This window comes from Acomys russatus, chromosome 1, assembly GCF_903995435.1.
Source record: "Acomys russatus chromosome 1, mAcoRus1.1, whole genome shotgun sequence".
Taxonomy (NCBI): domain Eukaryota; kingdom Metazoa; phylum Chordata; class Mammalia; order Rodentia; family Muridae; genus Acomys; species Acomys russatus.
Window position 1 is genome coordinate 75,130,506 of NC_067137.1, and position 26,861 is coordinate 75,157,366.

Here is a 26,861-nt window from a genome sequence, read left to right on the forward strand (position 1 = left end):
CATGGGTTCTGGGAAGTGAGTCTCAGGCCCTTTTTCGGGCACAGGCATTACATTTTGGAGGTCCCACCGAGATCTGAGCCCACTCGGGACTGAGACTTCAGCCGGGAAAGGTAAAGTAGTCACCATTGTCTATTTGTCTGCTCGTTGTGCATTTCTGTCTGTCTGATCGTTGTGCATTTCTGTCCTAGGACCGGTCCTCTGCTTCGGAAGTCGCTTACCCGCTGACCTCGAGTAGTGCCAGGGCAAGGTATGCCCCCTGATAGGGAGGTAAGGGAGCTGTCCCTCCTCCAAGGAGTACACAGAGTGTAACTCCCACTTGGTGGGGGTGCTGAAAGAGTCTCAGCCACCCGAACCCAGTCGCTACAGAGCAACATCCGATTTGGTTTCATTTTGATCTTGGGCGCCTCTTGTTGTCTGTCTTGTTGTTAATTGTCTACATCTGCCAGTCTGTGTTTACCAACCATGGGACAGAAGGAATCCACACCACTGATGGTAGTTTTGGACCTTTGGATGGACGTTAGAACTAGAGCCCATGACCTTTCCCTGATAGTTAAAAAGGACAAACTAACTACTTTTTGTTCTGCAGAATGGCCCTCCTTTGGTATAGGATGGCCTGCTCCTGGAACATTTGACCTGCCGACCACCATGGCAGTTAAAGGAGTGATCTTCGGGATAGGGTGTATTGGACACCTGGACCAGATTCCTTACATTGTAGTTTGGAAGGAATTAATCACTGATCCACCCTCTTGGGTGAGGCCCTTTCTCCCACATACCCTACTTCGAGTTCTGGATCTCCATGGATCCGGGGTCCCAGATCCCCAGATCCCTCTTTACCGCCTTCAGTACCAGAGGTCATGCAGGGTGATGGCAAGATCCACTCCCACCTCCTCCTTACCCTGCACCAAGGGCTCCCCTTCCACCAGTCCCTCCACTCCCTCCTACGCCTCCCCTCCCTTCATTACCTCACCCGCTTGTCCCACCACCACCACCTCTTACCCCAAGCCCTGAAAAGGGCCCCCAACCTCTCCTAGTGTGCCCATATACCGCCCCCCCTTATAGATCTAGAACAGGAAGAAACTCCGGACCCTCGGTCCAGACTCACAGTAAAGTACCCTTAAAACCATATCTGCGCTCATTTCCCCTCCGTGCCTATGGCCCACTGGGGCAACAACTGCTCCAAATATTGGCCCTTTTCTTCAGCTGATCTGTATAATTGGAAGGCACAAACCCCCCCTTTCTCTGAGAATCCTGCTGGCCTAACTAACCTCCTAGAGTATATTTTGTTCACCCACCAGCCGGCCTGGGATGTCTGTCAACAGTTGCTTCAGACCCTCTTCACCACTGAAGAGAGAGAAAGGATGCTATTAGAAACTCCAAAAAATGTGCTCGGGATAAACGGCTACACGGCCATCCTCCCTACTGACATTGATGCCGGGTATCCCCTTATTCACCCCACCTGGGACCCCAACATGGACGCAGGTAGGGAGCGTCTCAAAGTCTATCGCCAGGCTCTGTTGGCGGGTCTCAAAGGGGCTGGCAGAAAGGCCACTAATTGGACCAAGGTAAGGGAAATAAGACAAGGGAAGGAGGAGTCACCAGCAGCTTTCTTAGAAAGACAGATGGACGCTTTCCGTCAATGCACCCCATACGACCCCAGTGCAGAAAACAACAAAACTATGAGAACAATGGCCTTTGTCGAGCAGGCCTGGTTAGACATTAGGAGAAAACTACAAAAGGCAGAAGGGATACAGGGCAAGTAATTAAAAGATATACTGGGCCGGGAGTGGTGGTGCATGCCTGTAATCCCAGCACTCAGGAGGCGGAGGCAGGTGGATCGCTGTGAGTTCAAGGCCAGCCTGGTCTACAAAGTGAGTCCAGGACAGCCAAGACTACATAGAGAAACCCTGTCTCGAAAAACCAAAACTATACTGGCCATGGCAAAAAAACAGGGAGACTGAGGAAGAAAATGAAAAATGTAGGTTAAGGGAAAGAGAGATCAGGGAAGACAAACGTGACAGAAGACAAGAACGGAACTTGCAAAAGACTCTGGCGGAAATGATTTATGATAGGCCTTCCCCCACCAACAAGCAGCCCCAACAACAGAACAGACATCCTTTAAAGAAAATCCAGTGTGCCTACTGTGAGGAGGAAGGCCACTGGGCCAAGTACTGCCCCACTCTACGGGCAAAACAAGGGAACAAAACGGCCTGTCCCAAAGTCTTGGCCTTAGAAGAAGACAGTGATTAGGAAAGTCAGGGCTCAGGACCCCTCGCTGAGCCCCAGATAAGTTTAAAGTCGAGGGGAAACTTGTCCATTTCCTGGTGGATACCGGAGCCCAGCATTAGGTGCTCACCTTGGACTCCAGAACTTTATTGTACAAAACATCCTGAGTACAAGGAGCCATAGGGCACTAAAAACTATCCCTGGACAATCAAACGGACAGTTGATTTGGGAAAGAGACTGGTATCCTATTCCTTCATGGTCATCCCGGACTGCCCCTGTCCGCTCCTAGGTCGCTTGCGACCTACTTAACAGGATGAGAGCCCAGATCCACTTCCTGCCCACTGGGCCCCAAGTTAAAGGGACCTTGGGGTAACCTGCTCTGGTTTTAACCATAAATCTAAATGAAGAATATAAACTCTTTGAGAAATGCCCAGCCTCTGATAGCTCAAGCTGGTCCCCAGACATGGCTATGGCTCACTGGGTAAAAGCTCACCCCATGGCATGGGCTGAAACTGCTGGCATGGGCAAAGCCATGAGGGGAACCCCAATAACTGTGGACTGAAACCAATTGCTTGCCCCATCGCCATCAAACAATATCCCATGTCTAAGGAGGCAAGAGATGACATCGCCCCACATATCCAACGCCTTTACCAGCTAGGCATACTGCGGGAATTCCAATCACCCTGGAACACTCTCCTCCTCCTGGTTAAAAAGCCTGGTTCCACCGACTACCAACTGGTCCAAGACTTGAGGGAAGTAAATACTAGGGTACGGGACATCCACCCCATGGTCCCAAATCCCTACACGCTCCTTAGTTCTTTGTCACCTAACAGGCAATGGTATACTGTGTTAAACCTAAAGGATGCCTTTTTCTGCCTGACATTGGCCCCCCTAGAGCCAAGAAATCTTTGCCTTTGAATGGCGAGACGCCCAGAGAGAAACTACAAGCCAATTAACATGGACACACCCGCCCCAGGGTTTCAAGAACTCACCAACTATCTTCAATGAAGCTTCGCGCTGCGACCTACATGAGTATTGCGCTAACCACCTTGAAGTGACTCTCTTGCAGTACATGGACGACCTCCTCGTGGCCGCAGACACCAAGGAAATATGTTAAAAAGGTATGCATGCACTGCTTCACACACTCGGGGAGCTAGGCTATCAGGATTCTGCCAAGAAGGCCCAAATATGTAAAAAGGAAGTCAAATATTTGGGATATGTTTTGCGGAATGGACAGCGATGGCTCAGCCAACCCAGAAAAGAAACAATCCTAAGCCTGCCCATGCCTAAAACTCCCCAGCAATTAAGAGAGTTTCTGGGAACGGCCGGATTTTGTTGGATCCTAGGGTTTGCTGAAATGTAGGCCGCCTTATATCCTCTTATGAAGGGAAGCCAGCCCTATCAATGGACTGAAAAGGAGCAAATGGCCTTCGAGGACATCTAAAAGGCCTTATTAAAGGCCCCTGCTTTGGGACTACCAGACCTAGAAAAGCCATTCCACGTTTATGTGGACAAATGGGGAGGCATTGCCAAAGGGGTCTTAATTCAAAAATTGGGACCATGGCGGCACACAGTAGCCTATCTACCAAAGAAATTGGACCCAGTAGCATCGGCATGGCCCCCTTGCCTGCAACTAGGGGCTGCAATGGCTGTTCTAGTCAAAGACACCCAAAAATTGACTCTGGGACAATGTTTCAAGGTCACTTCCCCCAATGCACCGCCCCCCCCCCCGATAGATGGATGGCCAAGCTAGACTGGCACACTACCAAACCGGACTCCTGGATTCCAGCCATCTAACCTTCGCTCTCCCATCAGGCCTAAACCCGGCCACTCTGCTTCCGGACTTTGAGGCTCCCAAACCAGAACATGATTGCTTGCAGATTTTAGTAGAGGCTCATGGATGGAGAAAAGATCTACGTGGCACGCCTCTGCCAGGGGTCCTAACATGGTATTACAGATGGGAACAGCTTTATGCAGGATGGGGAAAGAAAAGCCAGGGCAGCAGTAACAACTGAGGACACCGTAATATGGGCCAGGGGCTTGCCACAAGACACCACAGCCCAAAGGGCCGAACTAATAACCCTAGTCAAGACCCTAAAATTGGGAAAAGATAAAAGATTAAATATATATATACGAGGCCGGGCATGGTGGCACATGCCTTTAATCCCAGCACTCAGGAGGCAGAGGCTGGTGGATCGCTGTGAGTTCGAGGCCAGCCTGGTCTACAAAGCGAGTCCAGGACAGCCAAGGTTACACAGAAGAGACCCTGTTTTGAAAAATAAAAAATATTATATATATATATATATATATATATATATATATATATATATATATATATATACACACACACACAAACACACACACACACACACACACGAACAGTCGCTATGCCCTTGCCACTGCACATGTCCATGGGGCTGTTTATTAGCAGAGAGGACAATTGACTTCAGAGGGAAAAACTGTCAGTAACAAGCAGGAAGTAATCAACCTCCTCCGGGCTCTGCACCTGCCAAGAGAGGTCAGCATAATTCATTGCCCAGCACACCGGAAGGGGGAACGTGCCTGTCATCCACGGCAATAATTTTGCAGACCAAACTGGAAAGCAGGCAACATTAGAGACTCCTGCTAAGATCTATGCCTTGATGACAGATATACAGCCCAAGTACGAGCTAAACCCATGAACAACTACATTAAATTACACACCAGAAGAAGAACAGTGGAACCAAGAATTTGAAACCAACATTCGCACTAAAAATAAATGGAAAACCAATAAAGGGGAAACTATCCTTCCCCGGGACTATGCCAAAGACTGGATATCACAGATGCACTGATGGACTCATCTGGGTAAGAGAAAACTAATTGAAATTACCAAGGCCTTCCCTATGTTTGTCCCACAATTAAAAAGCTTAATAAATAACATAGTTGACTCTTGTGACGCCTGCCAATGGGTTAACAGTTGTAAGAAGTACAATCAGAGAGGGAAAAGATTCCACGGAAATCGACCAGGTATATTCTGGGAGGTGGACTTCACAGAGATCAAACCAGGCAGGTATGGCTACAAGTATTTACTAGTTTTTGTAGATACCTTCTCAGGATGGGTCAAAGCTTTCCCAACAAAAAAAGAAACCTCCATAGTGGTGGCCAAGAAGATCCTGGAAGAAATATTGCCTCGATTTGGGATACCAAAGGTAATAGGGTCAGATAACGGACCAGCATTTGTGTCCCAGGTTAAGCCAAAGTGTTAGTCAGGCTCTGGGAACTTATTGGAAGTTACATTGTGCATATAATCCCCAAAGTTCAGGTCAGGTTGAGAGAATGAATAGAACAATCAAAGAGACCTTAACTAAATTGACCTTGGAGACTGGCGCAGACTGGGTGATGCTCTTTCCCCTCGTCTTCTTCAGGGTCCTCCACACCCTTGGCCTCTACAGGACCAACCTTTCAGCTCTCAAACAATCAACCTAGAGATTTAATGATAAGATTATTGGCTTTGCAGACCTTACACCAGGAAATTTGGTCACGATTGTCTGCCCTTTATCTCCCAGGGACCCCTGAAATTCCCCATAAATACCAGGTCAGAGATCAAGTCCTTGTGCGACGGCACCATGCGGGGACACTTGAACCACGTTGGGAAGGACCCTACAGCAGTCTTCTGACAACCCCGACAGCATTCAAGGTCAATGGGATCACCACCTGGGTCCACGCCTCCCACATCAAGCCAGCACTCACCCACGCTGATCCTGAGAACACCTGGGAAATCCACAAGCCTGACAACTTGCTGAAACTCAAGCTCAAGAAAACCTCGCTGTCAAAACCAAGTTCCTGTTCACACTTATAACCATATGTACTGTGTCGGGGAAATTTCCACCTTCTCCCCAGATGCCCATGACTCAAACTTGGTCTGTACTTTCAGCACTAGGGGAAACCATCTGGTCTATTACTAAAGACCATCCACCTTGGACCTGGTGGCCGGACCTGACCCCAGACATTTGTAAGCTAGTAGCCGGACTTATTACTTGGGATATTCCTAATCTTGACAATATACACCCTTCAGCTGAAAAAAATAAAAATAAAAACTGTGTCCCAAGTGGGATAGGAAGCTCCTACGGGTGCTCTGGACAATTTTATAGAGCCAACCTCCGGGCAGCACAGTTCTATGTCTGTCCAGGACAAGGTCTTACAAGAGCACAGCAACACAAATGTGGGGGAGCATCTGATTATTATTGTAAAGCCTGGGGATGTGGAACCACAGGTGATGCTTACTGGAAGCCCACCTCATCCTGGGACCTGATCACTGTAAAACACAATAATTCTTATGACCCTACAAACTCAGGAGAGAGAAATCCCAGTAAGTACCTTGACTCTGGGACTTGTGCTTTGGCTAACAGTCCCCCCAGGCCCTTGCAATAACAAATTCTGCAACCCCATTGTTGTTAGGCTCACTAAAAAGGCCAAGCTAAATAGAGACTGGTTCCAAGGAAATACTTGGGGGCTGCATATTTATCGAGGAGGGAACTCCCACCCAGGCCTACTAGTTACAATAAAACTTAGAATGATTCAGAAAGGAATACCACTAGGGCCCAACCCAGTCATAGCTGACCCGGCTGCACAGGTTCCCGTCACCCCAGTGGCATTAGAAACCATTCCTGTGGTAACAGCGCCCAACCTGGCAAATGTCAATTTAGCTCCTAAAAATACAGACCCACTCTTCGACCTAGTGGTCAACACTTACATGCTTCTAAATGCCTCCTGTCCAAATCTAACTGAGAGCTGCTGGCTTTGTCCCCCACCCGCCACCCCTGCCACCCTCCCCCATGCAACCTCCTTACTACGAGGCTATTGCCATAAATGATAGCTACCGATTAAATACTACTGACACTGATCTCTGTAGATGGCAACCACACCAAGATGCTCGGTTGTCTCTACCCTCAGTTGTCAGTCAGAGACTCTGCATGGGAAAAGTTCCTAAACACTACCAGAAACTTTGCCTCCAAGAGATAAAGGTGACCACAACAATACCTATGTATTTCCTGACCCCTGGACAAGCCATTTTGGTTTTCTCGTATTTAGCACCTTGTCTGTGAAGTGGTCTGGGGTGACCTCTAGGTGGAAGCTTCTTGTTAGAATTATCCTTACTTTGCTGACTACTGACAGCAGCTCCTCTGTCACTACTACCCTCTAGATTCTGACCTACCTGCTTTTTAATATTCATGTAATTGTCACAATCAACCCTTGGAAAACTTATAAATATTTTGTTGAGCATGTGGAGCAAGCAGACCCTTCATGATGGGAATGCAAAACCATCCATCCACTCTGGAAGATAATGTAGTTATTTCTTAGGAGATTAAAGATGCATCTACCATATGATCCAGTACTTGCACTTTAGATACTCACAAAAGAGCAAAGGAAACTGTTTTTGTGTACATATTTTCATGCCCAAAAGCATTCATTGTAGCTCCTCTTGAAAAACAGGCTAAAATTAGACACACTCTAATTGGCCATTAACTGGTGGCTGGAAACCAAACGGCAGTTCTTCCACACAGTGAAATACATTTAGCAATAGAAAAAGAACTACTGTATAGAGCACCAATGGACAATCAGACAATTACACTGTATGAAAGAAAGCAAACGAAAAGGATTACCGACTGTGACTGCACTTATGTACATTTAAAAAGATGGAGATGAATATGAGGCAGCAGGGACAGAACAATGGTCGCTTAGGTACAGGGGCAGGAAAGAAGAAACTAGAAAGGGCACAAGAACTCAAGGGTGATGGCCATGTTCATGTGCGGCTTCACACGGGTATACATATGTCAAAACCTGCCACATTGTACACGTTAACTATGCTCCAAATGTCAGCTATACTTCAATAATGCTGTTGTTAAAAATCCTAAACCCAGCCATCGTGTTTTGAGAGTGGGAAGGGAGAACAGCAGTGGTCAGATAGCCTCAGAGGCATTTGGGAACCATGTAAGTATGCACGGAATCCATGCTTGCCTCCCTTCAGCTGCCCTTCAGACTTTAATGACACATTTTGCCTCAGACACCACCATCTCTGTCTGCTTTTAAGAACAGAAGGAATCACTTATTGTAAAACGGACTCGGCGTCTTGGAGACATTGAGGATTAAATATATAATCTACATTTACAAACATGTTAAAGGGGTGTTCTTTTAGCAAGGTACCTTTAACATCATGTGACTCTTTTCAACACAACAGTCTTGTCTAATCTCTCACAGCATCCGTAATTCTCACCTGTAAAACCCAGTGATAAACTACAAAAGCCAGAAAAAGACTGCTTTGTAGGAATTACTAGTTATAATTCTTTGGACAGAAATATCTTCTTCCCCCCTCTGCTTAGAGAACTCTTCTCTCCCCCATCTGCACTCAAGCTCCCCCCCCCACCGCTCCCCCCCCCCCGAGTCTGCATACCTCCATCCAGAGAGATTTGTGCGGAAGGTCCTTGCACAGCCTTGCATAAGCATTATATCATTCAAGAAGGCATCCAACCTCCTTAGGCCCAGGCTGTAAAAACTGCCACCTAAGTGACTCGCATTCAGCTCTTCGTATCTGCCATGCTGTATTCTGGAGTCTAGACCCCTGGACAGTCTTTATTCAGACAGTCTTTATTCAGTGTTTCTAAGGCATACTCTCAAGGTACAGGGCCACACAGGGCTTTCACTCTTCGAAGATTAAAAAGATACTAAAGAAAATGAATCGTGGTTAGATTCACAAACTCTAGAATTAAACATCTTCAACTTGACCATCCGTCTCTGTCACTTGCTGTGTGGAAACTTCTAATTTCTGAGCACTATAATGGGGCTTAAGCGATCTATTTTTTTAATTTTTTTTATTAATTTATTCTTGTTACATCTCAATGTTTATCCCATCCCTTGTATCCTCCCATTCTCCCCCCCCCCCATTTTCCCATTATTCCCCTCCCCTATGTCTGTTCCTGAGGGGGATTACCTCCCCCTGTACATGCTCATAGGGTATCAAGTCTCTTCTTGGCAACCTGCTGTCCTTCCTCTGAGTGCCACCAGGTCTCCCCCACCAGGGGACATGGTCAAATGTGAGGCACCATAGTACGTGAGAAAGTCATATCCCACTCTCCACTCAACTGTGGAGAATGTTCTGACTGTTGGCTAGATCTGGGTAGGGGTTTAAACTTTACTGCCTGTATTGTCCTTGGCTGGTGCCTTAGTTTGAGCAGGACCCCTGGACCCAAATCTGCCTATCATAATGTTCTACTTGTAGGTTTCTAGGACCCTCTGGATCCTTCTACTTTGCTATTCTCCCATGCTTCTCTCATTTAGATCTATTTTTTTTAAATAATATTCCCTTCCATTGTAAAATACTTCATTTGGCTAATCTTAAACAGTATTTAAGATACCAATTCAACTTTTTTCATATACATATAGTTCAAATATATATATATAAACATTAAATCAATATTTCACATAGTCATAATGTACTGAGAAAAAAAGGAGCTTTCTCTTTCTGAATTAAGGATTCCAAAGACCTAGAATCAAACTAAAATCAAGACTGGTCCAAAATTGGTATTAATGTCAAAAGGCTAAGCTGCTCAGCTTAGACAGTTGCGCCTCAGAGAAAACCCAGCCCATTTCCGGCTGCCCCACCCACTCTGTCACCCTGGGGCCCCGCCCCTCTCCGCTAGGACCCGCCCTCCCACACCCGATCCCGGCTCCGATTGGGCAAGTCCGAAAGCTGTACACACACACACACACACACACACACACCCGACACGCGCACGCAGGGCGGGGTCTTCGCGCCTGCGCAGCAGCGCGGCCGCCGGCTGGCCTGGCCGGGCCGGGGGGAGGGGGCGGCCCACGGAATCCTGTTCCGTAACAAGCGACGCGCCGAGCCCCGCTGTCGGGGCTGCGTGGGCCGCTCGGGTGGGGCTGGGCGCTGCGGCTGCGGTGGCTCCCGCCGCGGCGGGCGCGATGGAGGCCATGCCGGAGCCCCGCACGCTCGCCGGGGGCGGCCGAGGCAGCTGGAGGGGCTGGTAGATGCGGCGGCCGCGGCGGCGGCGGCCCGGGCTCTCCATGAGCGAGCGGCGGCGGCAACGGGTGCGGTGGCACCGGCGGTCTTCGGTCCCCCGGGAGGTAGGCACTGAGGAGCCGCCCGTGTCCCCGAGGCCTGGCCGCCTTTGACGGGAGGGTGGGCGTGGCCGCGCGGGGGTCCTGCTTCTCTGGGAAGTGAGGTGTTAGGTGCCCACGACAGGTGGTCGAGCCCTCTGGGCAAACACTGTGACCCCTGAGTATGACAGCGCAGGAAAGGGGTCACGTTGGTGGAGAAATTGAGGTTTGGGAGTTTCCTGGCCTTAGCCCAACTGAAAGCGCTGGCATGGAGGCAGGTAAGAGAGCCTGTGACCACAAGCCAGAAACTGAGAGCTATTTCAGTAAAGCTCTTGCCGCCCATCTCTTACTCCTTTTTCCTTTTTTAAGTTTTACTGGAATTTACGTTTGGACAACTGACCAACTTATTGATGGGATTTTAAGTGCCCTCAACATCTTCCAGTCTAAACTTAGGTCCGTGCCCTATTTTATCCTTGTGGTCTAATCGTTGCAGATTATAATCATTGCCTTTCAGAGCTGTGGTTACTCTTCAGTTGATCACATCCAAGATAATTTTAACAGAAACACCAAAGATTTAGTCTTTCTTTCCAGTATAATATTTAGGGAATCTGGGCACAAGCTCCAAAACCTTGCTCAAAAATTCTTTAAACATTTAAGAAATAAAATAAAGATCATGAAAAGTTTTCCTCCTTTTAAAAATGCTTTCATGTCTTAGGGTTTTTTAAAACACCAAATGAAAATGGCCAATTTATATTAAGAAATGTGTTTCCTTGGCTTCAGATTTGCCACACTCTGCTAATCAAAGTGATTGATGAGAGCCAGTGTTAACAGAGTATATATAAACACCCATTATTTCAAACTAAATATAGTACTAAATAATTCAGAATACAATATCTTGTCTCAAGTGAAAAACAGTACACACGTTTAATGTACAGTGGAATTTTCTAGTACCACAGAATAGTTTTGAACTTAATTTTGGATATAAAACTCAGGTTTACATTTGAGTTTGTGTCGTGTTTAGGAGGATGCACTATTTGAAAAGAAAAGGTAGTCAAACTCTGACATGAACTCTGGTGCCCCATATTTGACATCCTCCCCTTGGTGGGGAGCCCTTGTGGTACTCAAAGAAAGAATAGGAAGGCTACCAAGATGAGACTTGAAAGCCTGTGACCATAAAGTGGCGGAGGAAATCCCCCTAGGTCATGGTCATGGACCTAGCAGAGAGGAATAGGGTGGGGGTGGGAAGGAGGGAGGAAGAGGAGGATACAAGTGATGGGATAACAATTGAGTTGTAATCTGAATAAATTAATTAAAAAAAAGAAGAGGTAGTCAAAATGAGATACTGACTTTAGCTATTTCTCTGTTTTTATTGCTCAGTTATATCCTCTTTTCTTAAACTTTTCTGTGAAAGTAACTTTTTAAGAAGAAATACTGTTATTTATACTTATTTTTCCAAGAAAAACAAAGTAGCTTTTACAAAACAATTTCAACAGGGACCTTTAAAAAACTGCTTTTGTAACATACATAGGATATAAACACCTTTATTAAAATAGAGTCAGTGACTTTAAAAACAGTGTTTGGCTGTCCTGAAGGTTAAGGGATAGAAAGGTGGCAGTTTAAGGGGGAAGGACATGCCAGTCTATTCCCCAGAACATGCAGAGGGAAGAATCAGGATATTAAATTCTGAGATTTTCATAACATGGCCTCTGTATTTAAAATGCAGACTAGCTCAGTTCTAGGTTGCAGATAAATGTCCCAAAGTGAATAGAAATACTACTCATGCTAGTGTTTGAAGTGCTGTGTTCACTTCTCTTTTGTTGGCTTTCTAAGCTCAATGCTAGATTAGCCTTCATCTAGAGCAACAAATGATCATACACTTGTTTTATAACATAGATACACTTTGCAGTGTAATTACTGTAAAAACCATAAGATGCTCTTCTGTACTGGAAAATATCTGAGGGTGTCATTTCAGTTTCTTAAGAGGAGCTGCTTGTATTAACAAGGAACTAAAGCTCAGCTTTTAATTGGGGAGATAGAAAGAGGTTTGCATTAAGAGTAAAAATTTGGGCTGGAGAGATGGATCAGTGGTTAAGAGCACTGCCTGCTCTTCCAAAGGACCTCGGTTCAATTCCCAACACCCACATGGCAGCTCACAACTGTCTGTAACTCCAAGATCTGAGACCCCCCACACCAATGCACATAAATTAAAATTAAATAAAAATTTTTAAAAAGTAAAAAATTTCATATGTAGTTTTAGTTCTTATTAGTGCATGTTAAGTTTACAAAATGGCAAGTGTTGGGCCAGGCATGTTGGCGCACGCCTTTAATCCCAGCACTTGGGAGGCAGAGGCTGGTGGATTGCTGTGAGTTTGAGGCCAGCCTGGTCTACAAATTGAGTCTAGGACAGCCAAGGCTATACAGAGAGACCCTGTCTCAAAAAAACAAAAACAAACAACAAACAACAAAATGGCAAGTGTTTCTCTATGACATTTTCATAAGTTTATACATTTTAATAACTTTATTTAGGATTTATTATAAGGTTTTCACAGATAAAAACTAATATAATTAATACAAAGGCCTGTCAGATGGTTACTCTATATCTTTTTTTTTTTTTTTGGTTTTTGAGACAGAGTTTCTCTGTGTAGCCTTGGCTATCCTGGACTCGCTTTTGTAGACCAGGCTGGCCTCGAACTCACAGCAATCCACCTGCCTCTGCCTCCCAAGTTCTGGGATTAAAGGCATGTGCCACCACACCCAGACCTGGCTTTTTTTTTTCTTTTAAGATTCATCTAATTATATATATATATATGTATACACACACACACACACACACACACACACATGTATGTGCACAGTGTACATGCTTTGTGCTCACAGAGGCGAGAAGAGGGCACTAAATTCCCTGGAATTGGAGTTTCAGGCAGTTGTAAGCCTCCACATGGGTACTGAAAACCAAACCCAAGTCATCTTGCAAGAATAGCAAGTGCCCTTAACCACTGTGCAACCTCTCCAACCCCCATATCTATTAAAAATGTATAAAAAAGCTTAGGTATCAAAGTTTATTTCTTAAGAAAAAATAAGGTATTTGGTGTGTGTGTGTGTGTGTGCGTGTGTGTGTGTGTGTGTGTGTGTGTGTGTGTGTGTGTCCATCTGTCTGTCTGTCTGCCTGTCTGTTAGTCTATGGCCACACATAGCATAGCATGCATGTGGAGATCAGAGGGCAACCTCATGGAGTCAGTTCTCTCTTTCCACCCATCTGTGGGTTCCTGGGATCACAGTCAATTCTCCAGGCTTGAGTGCTACTATCTTGCTGTCCAAGGATTTGACTTCTTCAGTGATGTTCACAGAGACCAGGCATACGCCCCATCCCCGCAGAAGCATTAAATTGTCACTGCTGGTGTTATTTTCATATTGGGAGGACTTCTAACAATCTAATTTGACTCTGTAAGTCCATTCATTTTCATTTAAATGTATCTCATTTATTTACATGTTTCCCTTTGCACCTTTAAAATTCAGGATGAAGACACTGTTTGAAGAGATCAAAGCATCAATTAAAAATAACTATAACCAAGATCGATCATTCTGGAGGCCTGTCCTCCCTTGGGGAGGAGTTTTTACTATCAAAGCTGGCCGCAAAGCAGTATCCTGTACACCCCTCTATGTTGAGATCAGACTGAAAAATACCTGCACCATAGATGGATTCTTAATGCTACTCTATGTCATTCTTAATGAAAATGAAAGTTTCCCCAGGGAACTCTCTCTCCATTTTGGCAGGGAGTTTGTAGACTGTTTTCTTTATTTAATGGACACCTACAGTTTTACAACTGTGAAGCTGCTTTGGATTTGGGACAAGATGGAAAAACAGCAGTACAAATCTGAAGTTCACAAAGCTTCATTAGTCATTGATTTGTTTGGGAATGAGCACGATAATTTTACCAAAAATCTTGAAAATCTCATGTGTACCATTCAAGAGAGTTACTGTTCTAACTGGCGCTGCCCGACCCGAGTGCAAGAAGATCAGCAGCGCACAATTAGTATAAAGTAAGTTGCTCTCAGTTCTGTTTTGTCGCACTTAGTTGTTAAATGAGCTTTGCTGAATTATATGCATCTGGGTATTACACCACCTGATAACTTCTTAGTAGCAAAGAAATAAATAATCTGCTATGTAAAGTCAGTCATTTTTGGTGCAAGCTTACTAGGTGCTTTATGCCAAAGATTTACTCCCTGAAAGAATGTTGTAATGCTTTTGTGCTTTATCTTCCAAATGATCCTTGTCAGGAACAATACTTCTGTGTGAACAAGAAAGCTAGAAATACTCTTTCGTGGCAAGGCCAGAGCATATTTATACACAAAAACTCCCAAGTTCAGCTTCTCCTATCTGGAGAGGCTGTTAGTGAGAATGTTTGCACTAAGTGGTGAAGATGCTGTGGAGAGGTGACTGGTTTTGCCTTTCAGAGAGAACACAGACCTCCAAGAGAATAAATGACCATAGACAAAGCCAAGCTGGGAAGACCTGGTGGTGGCAAGCATTAAAGCCTCAGGACCTGCTACCAGGGGAAGACGAGGAAATCCAGACATTGTCAGAAGTGAATTTGGCTCTAGTCAGGAAAAAAGACAGCCCACTAGATTGGAAATGTACATTGTGATACACATATGTCACCTATCTTCCTGTATTGCAGATAGAAGATGGTGTTGACTTTAAATCCATCAGATTTTTTTCTGTCATAATGGACTTGTTTATTTTTTAATAGCATTTTGTCAATCTATACGTTTTTATAAGTGTAATTCTGTGTCAGTACTGTTTTGTATTTCTCTCACTTAAAAGGCTTTTCGCCATACCCTAGAATCTTTTTAAGCTTATTATAATTATTTAAAGAAGGCTCTTGAAGTTTGTAGAACAGCATTTCTAACAGATGATGCAACTAAACAGGTCACAGTTGCTAGCACGTTTACTAATAACCTGCTTTCTGGATTCTGCATCAAACTTTCTACCCATCAGAACCCACCTCGACTGTTGAACCTTTTTTTTTTAAGTTAAAGTAGCAACAACTGTATACATTGGGATCAGTTTATAGGAAACTTTGTCCGTGCATTATTTATAGATTTCATCTGCTTCTATGGTATCTGCCTAAAACAAAAGGCTCAGATATGTTCTTTCATGATGGTAATGTCAACATTCAGGGAATTGAGACAAAGGAATCATTGTAAATTTGAGACTATCCTTGGCTACAGAGTGAGTTTCATACCAGCCTCAGCTAAGGCTGAGATCCTGTCCTAAATGATGCAGCCAGAACCCCAAAGATAATCAGAGGTTGTATACTTTGTGTCGTCAGTTCTGCTCATACCACATTGGCTCCTAGAATGTGCCATTCTAATAACGTATTGAATGGTTCAGTCAGTCTTAACCTGCATTTTGCTGTCATTGCAGTCCTCCCCAGGAAACTCCACACGGAAACTTGATACGACTGGCTGTGGATGGGTTATTCTGTTCCAAAATTGAACTTTGTGAAGAGCGCGGGTGAGTACATGATTGACATTTGAAATGAAAGTATTTCTCTTGTGTTATAAAGAAATCTAGGCTGATAAGCTCCTTGAAGTTAATACACTTCTGAAACAGCAATGCCTAAGTACTTAGGCAGCCAGTTTTTCAGTGGTCCTAGTCTAGTTTAATATGTCATCATATGTTATATTTTGTTATCAGATATAAACATAAAATATGGTACTATTGCCAGTTGACGAATACAAAGCAAACACCTTTTCTCTTTTTCCTCATTGCTGAGTAGGTACAATAAAACCTCGGTTAACCGGAACCTGGCTAATCAGGACCCTCAATTAAATGGACTTTTTCTGCATTCCTCATTTAGGAGAAAGGTAAATGACAACCAAAAAACTAATACAGAAAAAAAATATATAGTCAAGAGGGGCATAAATATCCTAATCGTTTAGAAATTTCTATGTATACCTTATTTTGAGCACTAGGAGTTAATAGTTAAAAGGATGATCTTATAAAACCATAAAAGATCATAGAAGATCCTGATCATAAAAGAAGGAAAGATGAAAGATACGTATGTTAATGATTCTGTAGAACCCCCCCCCCAAAAAAAACTTACATATTTTAGCCACAAGCACTGAAGTAAATGATTTTCTGGTTAACTTAGTATAGTCAATAATGTTGGCCAACAAGAAGACTGCCCTGAGCATTCCGGTTAATCGAGATTTTACTGTAAAGTTTTATTTTGATATATAAGCTTAATATTTATACTGAAAGAGGGAAAATTTGCTTCATGTTAATAGAAGATTCTAAACCTAAAAAAGGAGGCATTTCCTTCTCAGTCATTATTGGAGATACCTTAAAGAGAAAACTGTATGCATAAATAGGAGCTGTTACAATGGTTTAACAGACTCATGCTTTTATAACTTAATAGAAGTAATCAACTTCTCAAAGCATCACTTCTAGTATAGAGAACCCTATGAACCTCTAGGACTAGGAAAATAAGGTAATAAAACAGTCATCCAATTACCTAATATAATAGGATAACTATGCTTACTAGAAAATTAAATACAGTTCAAAAGTGTCATAAAGCAGTTTGGCCCATATATAATAATGTTTATACCCAATTTTCATTTTAGGTGTGGTGGCTTAAGAGAATTTTCCCAACGAGTTTTCTGCCATGGAGCACCCCCTTTTGTTGTGTTAAATATGCAGCATTGGAAACCTGAAGATCTGGCATATGTCCCCTATTACTTGGATTTATCTGATCACAAGTAGGTACTTTTTGTTTGTTTATTTGCTTATTTCCCAAAATTAGTGAAAAAAATGTAGTCCACCATGATTTTGACTAACCATTAAGAAGACATTGTTAGCTGAACATGATGGCACACCTTTAACCCTGACCCCTCAAGTGAGTCACAGAAGGCCCCTTGTGAGTTTGAGGCCAATCTGTCATACACAGGAATTCTGGGCCAGTCAGAGCTGCACACAATGAGACCCTCAAAAAAAACAAAAAAACAAAAAAACCCCCCAAAAAAACAAAAAACGATGATGCTGGGCAGTGGTGGCTCTTGCCTTTAATCCCAGCACTTGGGAGGTAGAGACAGGCAGATCTCTGTGAGTTGGAGGCCAGCCTGGTCTACAGAGTGAGTTCTAGGACAGGCAGGGCTACAAAGAGAAACCCTGTCTCAAAAAACAAAACCAAAACAAAACAAAGGATAACGATGATAATAGATGATATGTTAAAAATCAAGGTTTTTTAGGTTTCTGGATTCTGACTGGGATCAGAGTCCACCCTGAGAAAGCTAGTTACTAGCAGCATGCATAGCGATTAGGGCCTTGACTGTAGAACAGCGTATTCAAACCCTAGCCCTGCCTTTTACAAGATCTATATAGCCTTGGTCCTATCACCATTATACATATCAGTTCTCTTATTGATAAAGCAGAAATGATAGCATATATCTGTAAAAATAAACACATTTAAATAACTTAAGGACTGTTTATCATAAAAAATAAATCTGATTTTTTTTTTTTTTTTTTTTGTTACACACTGTTGCATCATTTTCAGGTATTTGCTGGAAGGTGCCACATTATTTAACAAAGAGGAACATCATTATTCTGCAGCTTTCCAGATTGATGGACATTGGATGCACTATGATGGCCTCAGAAATGTGAATTTAATTTTGTTAAATAAACCCCCAGAGTTTCTTCTCTTGTCATCACTGGTTTATATTCGAGCAACAGAGAAATAAACAGAGACTGATGCTGAATTATATTGTTCTCCGGCTTGCCCATGCTCCCTAGGTGAAGGGCTTTGGTTCTGCATATACTTGGTATCCAAGGAAACAGTTCAACTATACTAGTTTCAGAGATGTATTTTTTATTGTTTTGCCTCCAGGTAAATGTTTTATATGGACGGTCTATGCAAAAATGTATTTTTAAAGTATTTTCTGGGTTATTTTTATACAAGCGTATGTTGTGTTTAAATAAAATATATCTTGTGGCCTTTGTATTTTTTTATTTATATATACCTCAATGGTTTTTACAGTTCTGTCTTTAAATCCAAGAAAATGCTTTGTCATTTCAATTCTAAATTTTCCTTTTTAGATAAAGCCTAGGGTAAAAGTCAGTATTTTGGTTATCTGACTATATTTTTCTTTGCCTTACCTCCAAAGTGTACTGCATTGGATTTAGCAGGATTTGAATGGATGGCTTATGGATGGCTTATTTTAGTAATTGTTTAGTTTATTTTGCCCTTTGCTATTTCCTGTGGCAATTTTTTAAAAAATGGATATTTTTGTAGATTAAACCATTTTCTTTGTAGTAGCAGGTTGCTGTAACTATTTGCTAAAATATAAGCCCACCAGCACTTTTCAAGCATTAAGCTTCTGACGTTAGCTAATGTAAGCATTACAAATAAATTACATAACAATCCTAAGTATCTTACCAAATTAATGAAAAATTCTCCAGTAAGTTATTTTGCAGACAAGGCAACTATCAAAATTATCACTATTGTTAGTGTTGGGCTAACAATAGAAATGTATTTTGTATTTTAGAGGGAAATGAGGTACCCAATAATCTTTCTTCTAGTTCAGTTTTTCTTTTTCTTTTTTTCTTTTTCTTTTCGAGGCAGGGTTTCTCTGTGTAGCCGTGGCTCTCCTGGACTTGCTTTTGTAGACAGGCTGGCCTTGAACTCACAGCAATCTGCCTGCCTCTGCCTCTGGAGTGCTGGGATTAAAAGCATGTGCCACCATGCCCGGCTCCTAGTTCAGTTTTTCCATTGGCACAGAGAGAAAAAAAATATTTTTAAAAAAGGTAACATCTGGCTCCCTTGAAATTGCTCATTGACATCAGGAGGCTTGGGTTTGTAGTGCCACAGATGGAAAGCCAAAGCATTTGACAGAATTTCAAGTTTTGTTGTAACCTAACGTCATCTTTTTGCAATTTGAAGGGAAAATATTTTCAAGCAAAAATACTTGGTAAAGTATCATTAATTTTAGTGTTTATATTACAATAAAATACATTGTTTAGGTTGAGATTGGGTGCAGTATATCTGAAGACTACCTGACCACAGAGCTCACTGCCAAATACCAACTTACTAAAGTTTCATTATAAATCTTAAATTGCTGTGGTGCCATGTTGAAATAACTTGCTATAAGGATGGATAAATGAGGATGAAATCTTCCTGATACTATCTCACTCTCAGTATTAAAATTATTTTTAGTCTGAGATAGAATTATAGGGTTTTTTAAAAATAAGGGTTTATTTCAATACTTCCCCAAATATGGTAAATGGAATTTAATTTACTGAAAGTTTTTCTAGTAACAATGTATTGCATGAATCAAACTATACAAAACACAAATATTAGCATATGCATATAAAATGATATGGCTATATTATTAATGACTGAGTTATTCTTCATGCAGATTCTTCAGGGACTTGCACCTTATTTGGGATATTAGTTTATTGTAAAATGACTTACCTACCTCACAGGGTTGTTGTGAGGAATAAGACGGTAAATTTTGACTACTTTAAACATGCTAATAAAACATATTTCTACCTCTTTGTGAATAAGCAGTCTGCCAGATTCTGTCTTATAAAATTAACAAAATTTAAAAAGTATTTAGATAGTATTCTTTTTTTTGTTGTCGTTTGTTTTTTGTTTTTCGAGACAGGGTCTCTCTGTCTAGCGTTGCCTGTCCTGGCCTCGCATTGTAGACCAGGCTGGCCTCGAACTCACTGGGATCCACCTGCCTCTGCCTCCCAAGTGCTGGGATTAAAGGCGTGCGCCACCACGCCCAGCTAGATAGTATTCTTAACACTAATAAATTAGTAGTAGCTCATATCACTAATGTGGTGGGATTTAATTATGGTTTCTGGACCTTGAGTGGTTGGAGTTGAACAGGTCATCTGCTGTTACTGTACTTGCTGACTCTAGAAAAGAAATTACCCCCAGCTGGCACACAGTGGATAAAGTTGAATGTAATAAACTTGAGTATGTATAGAATGTGGGAGTGGTGAAGGAGTATTTTCTTAAAACACCCCTTGAGCAGTCAACGAGAAGAAAGGGAGTAAAATTTCTTTAATCAAAACCAAAACTGCTGGGCATGGTGGCACACACCTTTAATCCCAGCACTCCGAGGCAGAGGCAGGCAGATTGGATTGATGTGAGTTCGAGGCCAACCTGGTCTACGAAGTGAGTTCAGGATAGCCAAGCCTACACAGGGAAACCATGTCTCAAAAAACAGCAAAATCCACCTAAAGGGGAAGAAATCATTTTATAGATTTGGCTATATTTGGTAGATTAGTGTGAGCAGTGTTGCTATTCATCTTGTGCCAGTCTTAGGTTTATTTTTTTCAAAGTGGTTTTTATGCATGTATGTTGCTATGTAGTGTTTGTACATATGGGTGTGTATGTGTTAGTTTCTGTGCAGGTACAGAAAAGCAAGGCCTGAGTGTGTGGTAAGAAAAGGTTTGTGTGGTTGTGCATACATGTTAGCATGTGTGCAGTACAGAAGGTATATGTTTTTGCATGCATGCCTGTGTATATGTGTTAGCTTCTGTGCACTACAAAAAGGGTAAAATGCTGCTTATACACTTGGCTATAGCTTTATTGTTTAACTTGGAATTTTGTCTCATTTTAAATAATGTATAAAGCTTTGACTATAAAACACATGAAGAGGAAAAATTATAATATCTCTGCTCAGTGATATTTTTTGTGGTAAAAGCTTTTCTAAAAGACTGCACAGTTGGCTGTGTAGAACCAAACAAAACCCAGGGCAAGGGAGCCAGGGCCTTGAAATAATCTGGAAGCTGGCACAGTGCTGTCTGTCATCCTGACTGAGAGAACTCTAAGAGGATAGTGAAAGCTAGAATGTAGCTGAAGCCAGATGTGCAGTTCCCTTGTAGATCACAGCCTTGGCGTATCAGTAGCCCCTGGTTGCCCTGAATGTCAGCTGGCTGTGTTTCAACTGTGTTCATTAAAAATTAGCATTGCAGCAAGCACTCTTAACCACCTAGCCATCTCTCCTGACCTTCAACTGCATTCTTGGTGAGAGCAACTCAGAGTTGGAAGTTGGGCCTAAATTATTTAAATTTTATTGTCCATAAAATAAAATGAATAATTTGTATTTGAAAAGGAACACATACTAAAATATTAACATTGAGATTTCTTGGTTAAGTGATTGCTTCATAAAGTCTGCTTTTTAGAATAAAAGGTATGTGCAGAGAACTTTCCACATTACTCAGAAACCACCATAAACTCTGTCAGCCTCATTGTGTGCAAGTCATGAAAGAAGATGTAAAGGAGCGATATGAACCATGTCCTGCAATCCTTTGCAAAAATGGAGAGCTCAGATTCACAGCTCCACTTGCTCACTCAGAAGAATAGAGATTTGTGGGGTGGTAACAACATCACTGAACCTCTTGAGTTATTGGTAAAACTGGTAGATGGTTCTCTCATCTAGGGACAGTTAAGAGTCAGGGTGGTGTGTGTGTGTGTATGAAAGATAATGTGATGGAGAGATTATAGGAATCTGAAATAATGGGATGCCAAGAAACTCTTCTGAGATCAGACTAGTATGTGAGGCCAGGAATGACCCCATGTGCTCCGAGGAGACGACGTGATCAGTTCAAGTGAGCGTTGACACCCAGGAGTTTTTAACAAAGATGGAACTTCCATGTTCCCACAACACAGCTTCAACTACTATTAACCACATTTTGCTAATGTCAGGTCCTAAAGAAACTCCAACACCCAACCTTCAAAACGCAGTGCCTGTGTCCAGAAATGACAGTCTTGGATTAATTCGAGCTGGACTACAGAAAGATTTCTGGCAGCTAGATAAAAACCAGCTTCCCCTCCCCTCAGCTACTTACCCTCCTTATAACCCAGCAGCCTCTGCTCATGCTCCTGCTTTGCTTGGTGCTTTCTCTCCTGCTATTCCTGCCAGTCCGACTTCTCTACACAATTTTAACCATTAGTGCCTTTTGTCACATTTTGTGCTTAATTGACATCAACTCACCAATTTTCTTGGAAAAGGTTAGTACTAGTTGCTTTGGGTCAGGACCTAAACAGGGTCAATAGTTGCATTTGTTAAGTCTCTTTAATTTCCTTATTTACTAAACATCTCTCATTTCCTGCTGTTTAATGCATTATCTTTGTTAAACAAGCAGTTGTGACAGCCCTTGGGTAAAGCTGAGTGCTATCTTACATTATTGAACACATTTGGTCAAATTCAAATTTTCTATAAATTGAAGTTTAGATGTAAAGTCTTCATTTCACGGGTTGTAGAGTTTTGGTTCTATTTAGGTTTCATTTGTTTGTTTGTTTTGCTTTTTGCCAATTCATTCATTTTAGGAAGTCAGTTTAGAGAGACAAGGCATGAGCTTTTGAAGTATGTCTGGCCAGCATGCCACTTTTAGTGATGCCAAGCTTAACTGGCTAGTTTTTCAGGCTCTTTCAAATCTGTGTGGCTTTAGCAGCTCTGAGTGGCTGCTGCTGGGCTTGTGGGTGATTCACCAGTCCTGCCGTTCCTTTGGTGTTTATTCTGTGGGATTCTATGAAGGAATATTTCAAAGCACTACAAAGCAATCATTTGGTTACCTCAAGATACATAATGTTAAAAAAAAAAAAAGGCAGTGGAAAAGGAATTACTCTTTGTTTGATCCTTATCACCTTAATGACACATTTAACATTTTATGAGTTTATTTGTTTATTCCTTTGGAGTCTCATTGTGGAGGCCAGAATGGCCTGAAACTTGCAGTCATCCTGTCTATGCCACCCGAAGTCCTGGGGTTCTTTTGGCTTCTCTGCAATGTGTAGTACGTTATCTACAGTCACCACGCTGCGCAGCAGAGCACCAGAGTGCATTGCTGTCTGCTAACTTCCTACCCATTGGTTGCTACCATTGCGCCCTCACCAGGCTCTCCTCTCTACCTAATCTCCATTATAGTCTTAACTTCTGTGAGGTCAACTTTTTCACATTCCTCATATGAGATGTTGTACACGTTTATGTATCTGTTTTATTCCAGTTGACACATGGACACCCAAATCAATTCACACTGCTTTAAATTACAAGATTTCATCCATTTTATGAATGAGTGATGTTTTGGGACCGTGTAATTAGCTGATGAACACTTTCACTGTTACCATTTCACAGCTGTTGTAAAGGGCTACGGTAAACATAGACGTGCTCAGATCATCTCAGAACACTGGATCTTTTTCCTTTGTATACATACCCAGAAGTAGGATTGCTAGAGCATATGGTAGTTCTATTTTTTAAGATTTATTTTTATTTTGAATTATATGTCTACAAAAGTATAGATGCCTTAGGAGGTCAGAGGTCAGAATCATGAAGTCCTTGTAGAACTGAAGTAACAGTTATAAGTTGCCTATGTGGGTGCTGCAAACTAAGACTGGGTCTTTTGAAATAACAAGTGGTCTTAACCACTGACCCATCTCTCCTGACTGATAGTTCCTTTAAAAATGATATATTTTTTTAACATATCAGAAAGAAATAATGTAAAAAAGAATGTGCTTTGGTCATAGCTTCAGAAGTTCTAGTGTAAAGTCACTGGGTCATAGCAGAGTGTCATAGCAGAGGGAACAAGTATCAAAGGGTGTTTACATCATGGTGACCAAGAAACAGAAAGGCGGCTCAGGAATGAAATATATCTTTCCAGAAGACATTCTCAGTGACCTGATTCCTACAACTTTAGGCCACATCACCCAACAGTGCCATCAGATAATGAATCCATAAACATTCAATCCAAAAGACTGACTTTCATGACCCCGTATCTTTCTTTTTTTTTTTTTTTTTTTTTCCCCGTATCTTTCTTAACTGTTTATTAACTGCCAAACTTCCAACACTTAAGCCTTCAGTGAACACCTCAGAATCAAGACACTGAGTCTGTACATTTTCCCCTAATGATTTGCTAATTTACATATCCACCCAAATGTGTGCAAATATTTTTGCAAATATTTTCTTTTCTTGTTTTACCAAAACTAATGTTTTATTTGTTTTTTCATTATCATGATTCTAACTGGAGTGGAGTAATTTGCATTTTTCCCAGTGGCTAGTGATGGTGAGTATTTTTTTTTTTCATAATTCCACTGGCCATTTGTATGATTCTGAGAAATGTTTACATCTATTATTCAGCTTTTACCCTATTTTTTTTTTTTTTTTTTTTTTTTTTTTAGTTTTGTGTATATTCTTGCCTTTTACCCTTATCGGAGGTATAACTTGCAGATATTTTCTCCATTTTGGTATGCTTTTATTTTTTCCTGACGTTTACTGTCTGATATACTGTCCCATGTCTACTTTTGCTTTCATTTTTCTGGGCTTTGGGTTACTTTCTAAAATTATAGCTGCCCATCCTAATATTCTAAAGCACCTCACCAGTGTTTTGTTATATTTGTATCATAGCATTCAATTTTACATTTTGAACTGTAAACATGTGTGTATTTGTCTGTGTGCAGGTGAACATGCCATATAGAAGTCAAAGAGAAACTTCATATGTTGTTTCTCAGGTGCCATCTTTTTTTTTTTTTTTAAGATTTTATTAGGCAGGTAGGCAAGGGTTGTTGGCCAGTGAATCCCAGGAAGTTGATTGTATCCACTTCCCCAGAGGTGGGGTTATTAACAGGTACCATCTCACACTACTTTTTAAAAACATGGGTTCAGATCATTGAATTCAGGTCTTCATATTTTCAAAGCAAGCACTTTATTGACAGTACTTTACCTCTCCATGCCAAACTTATTTTCATAAGTAGTGAGACATGGTGGCCTACTTGTAGTCTGCTGTATGTTGATATACAGTTGCTCCAGCAGCATTTATTATTAAGACTTTCCTTTCTCCAAAGTACATTTTACCACTGTTGTCCACAAACCAATTGGCTGTAAGATGTGTAGGTTTGTTTTGGGACTTTTTTTCCAGTCTTTGAATGCCAGTATAATGCCATTTTATAAGAAAGTAGTATGATGCTGCATAAACATTTTAGAATTTTTCCTCCTGTGATGTCATTGATATCTTGATATCAATTACAATGAATCTGCAGATCACATTTGGCATTATGGACATTTTAGCATGTTGATTTTTCCATGAACCTTGTATATACTTCTGTGCACACACGTGTGTGTGTGTCCTTTACTTTCTGTTATCAGTCATCAGTTATGATAGTTTCATTACAGAGTCCTTTTATGTCATTGGTTAAAACTGTTCCTAGACATTTTTTTATAGCTATTATAAATTAGATTACTTTCTCAATTTCTTTTTCAGAGAATTTGTTATCACCATATGTAAATACTGATTTTTAAAATTTTTTTCCTGCAACTTTGCTAAATACATTTATCAGTTTTACCAGCTCATACGATTATGAAATACAGTCAGGGTGGAAGCAAGTTTTAGTGTTTTCAAAATCTTGGGAAAATAATAATTCCCAGGAATTCTGAGTTTTCAAAATTATACTATTCTAAACATACTTTTAACAAATTTGAAACTCTATTATTTGAATAGCTAAAACTCATGTTTAAGAAATAAAAGACACTAATATAATAGTACTTACAAAGAAGTATAACCTATAGGACTATTCAGACAACAAACAGAAATTTAAAATTCAGGTCTCCCAGTAAAGTAACAGCACTCATGGAATTGCATGTGGACACTGCCCATTTAAGGACTGACTTTAGACTGAAACTATGTTATGTCTTGAGAGAAAGGTTTAACATATATACTATATACATGAACTTATTAGTTTGCTTTTCTGCTTTTTAATGCTATACTACACCCACACATACATTTGTTTAGATATATGGACACATTATGGGCTAGGACCACAGATGAGGGAGAATGAGAGATTTTGTTTTCCTTTCTGATCCTGGATCATCTTGCCTATAATACATTCTAAGTCTATACATTTTTCCTGCAAATTTGGAGATTTCAATTTTCTTTAGAGCTGAATAATGTTCCATTTTATATATGTATCAAATCATTATCCATGAATCTTCTCATGGACAACTAGGTTGGTTCTACTTTCCTGCTATCATAAATAACAAAAACATGAATGTGCATATATCTCTATGGTAGGATGTGGAGTTCCTTGGCTATATGCCCAAGAGTGGAGTAGCTAGTTCACATGGAGGCCTGCTTTTCGTCTTTTGAAGAACTTCCATGCTGTTACTCACACTGGTTGTATTAATTTGCATCCTCACAGCAGTGAATAGGGGTTTCCCTTTCTCAACATCCTTTCCAACATTCCATGTCAGAATTCTACACAGTAGCCATTCAGACTAGGATGAGGTAGTATCTCATAGATTTAATTTGCATTTCCCTAATGACTAGGAATATTGGGCATTTTAATAGGTAGTTATTTGCCATTTGTGGTTTTTTTTTTTTTTTCAAATTGTTTATTCACCTTATTAGCCCCTTTATTGATTGGTGATTTTATTTCCTTGGTGTTTACTTTCAATGGCTCTTTATAAATTCTGTATAACAACCCCTTGTTTGAAGTATTATAGCTGATAAAAATTTTTCTCCCACCTATAGGCTATCT

At 41.5% G+C, this 26,861-nt stretch overlaps 2 protein-coding genes across 2 annotated transcripts in view; one reads left to right on the top strand and one right to left on the bottom strand.

The window, feature by feature from the left end:
- The window catches only part of Klhl28 (kelch like family member 28), a 643,595-nt gene that overhangs the window by 585,705 nt on the left and 31,029 nt on the right, over positions 1-26,861 (bottom strand). The gene's annotated exons all lie outside the window — the stretch shown is intronic.
- On the top strand, positions 10,203-19,269 carry C1H14orf28 (chromosome 1 C14orf28 homolog). Its single transcript, XM_051146798.1, has 5 exons — positions 10,203-10,347; positions 13,837-14,361; positions 15,749-15,838; positions 16,951-17,085; positions 17,880-19,269. The coding sequence occupies exons 2-5, from the start codon at positions 13,838-13,840 to the stop codon at positions 18,061-18,063; spliced, it is 933 nt and encodes a 310-aa protein (XP_051002755.1). The 5' UTR covers positions 10,203-10,347; position 13,837; the 3' UTR covers positions 18,064-19,269.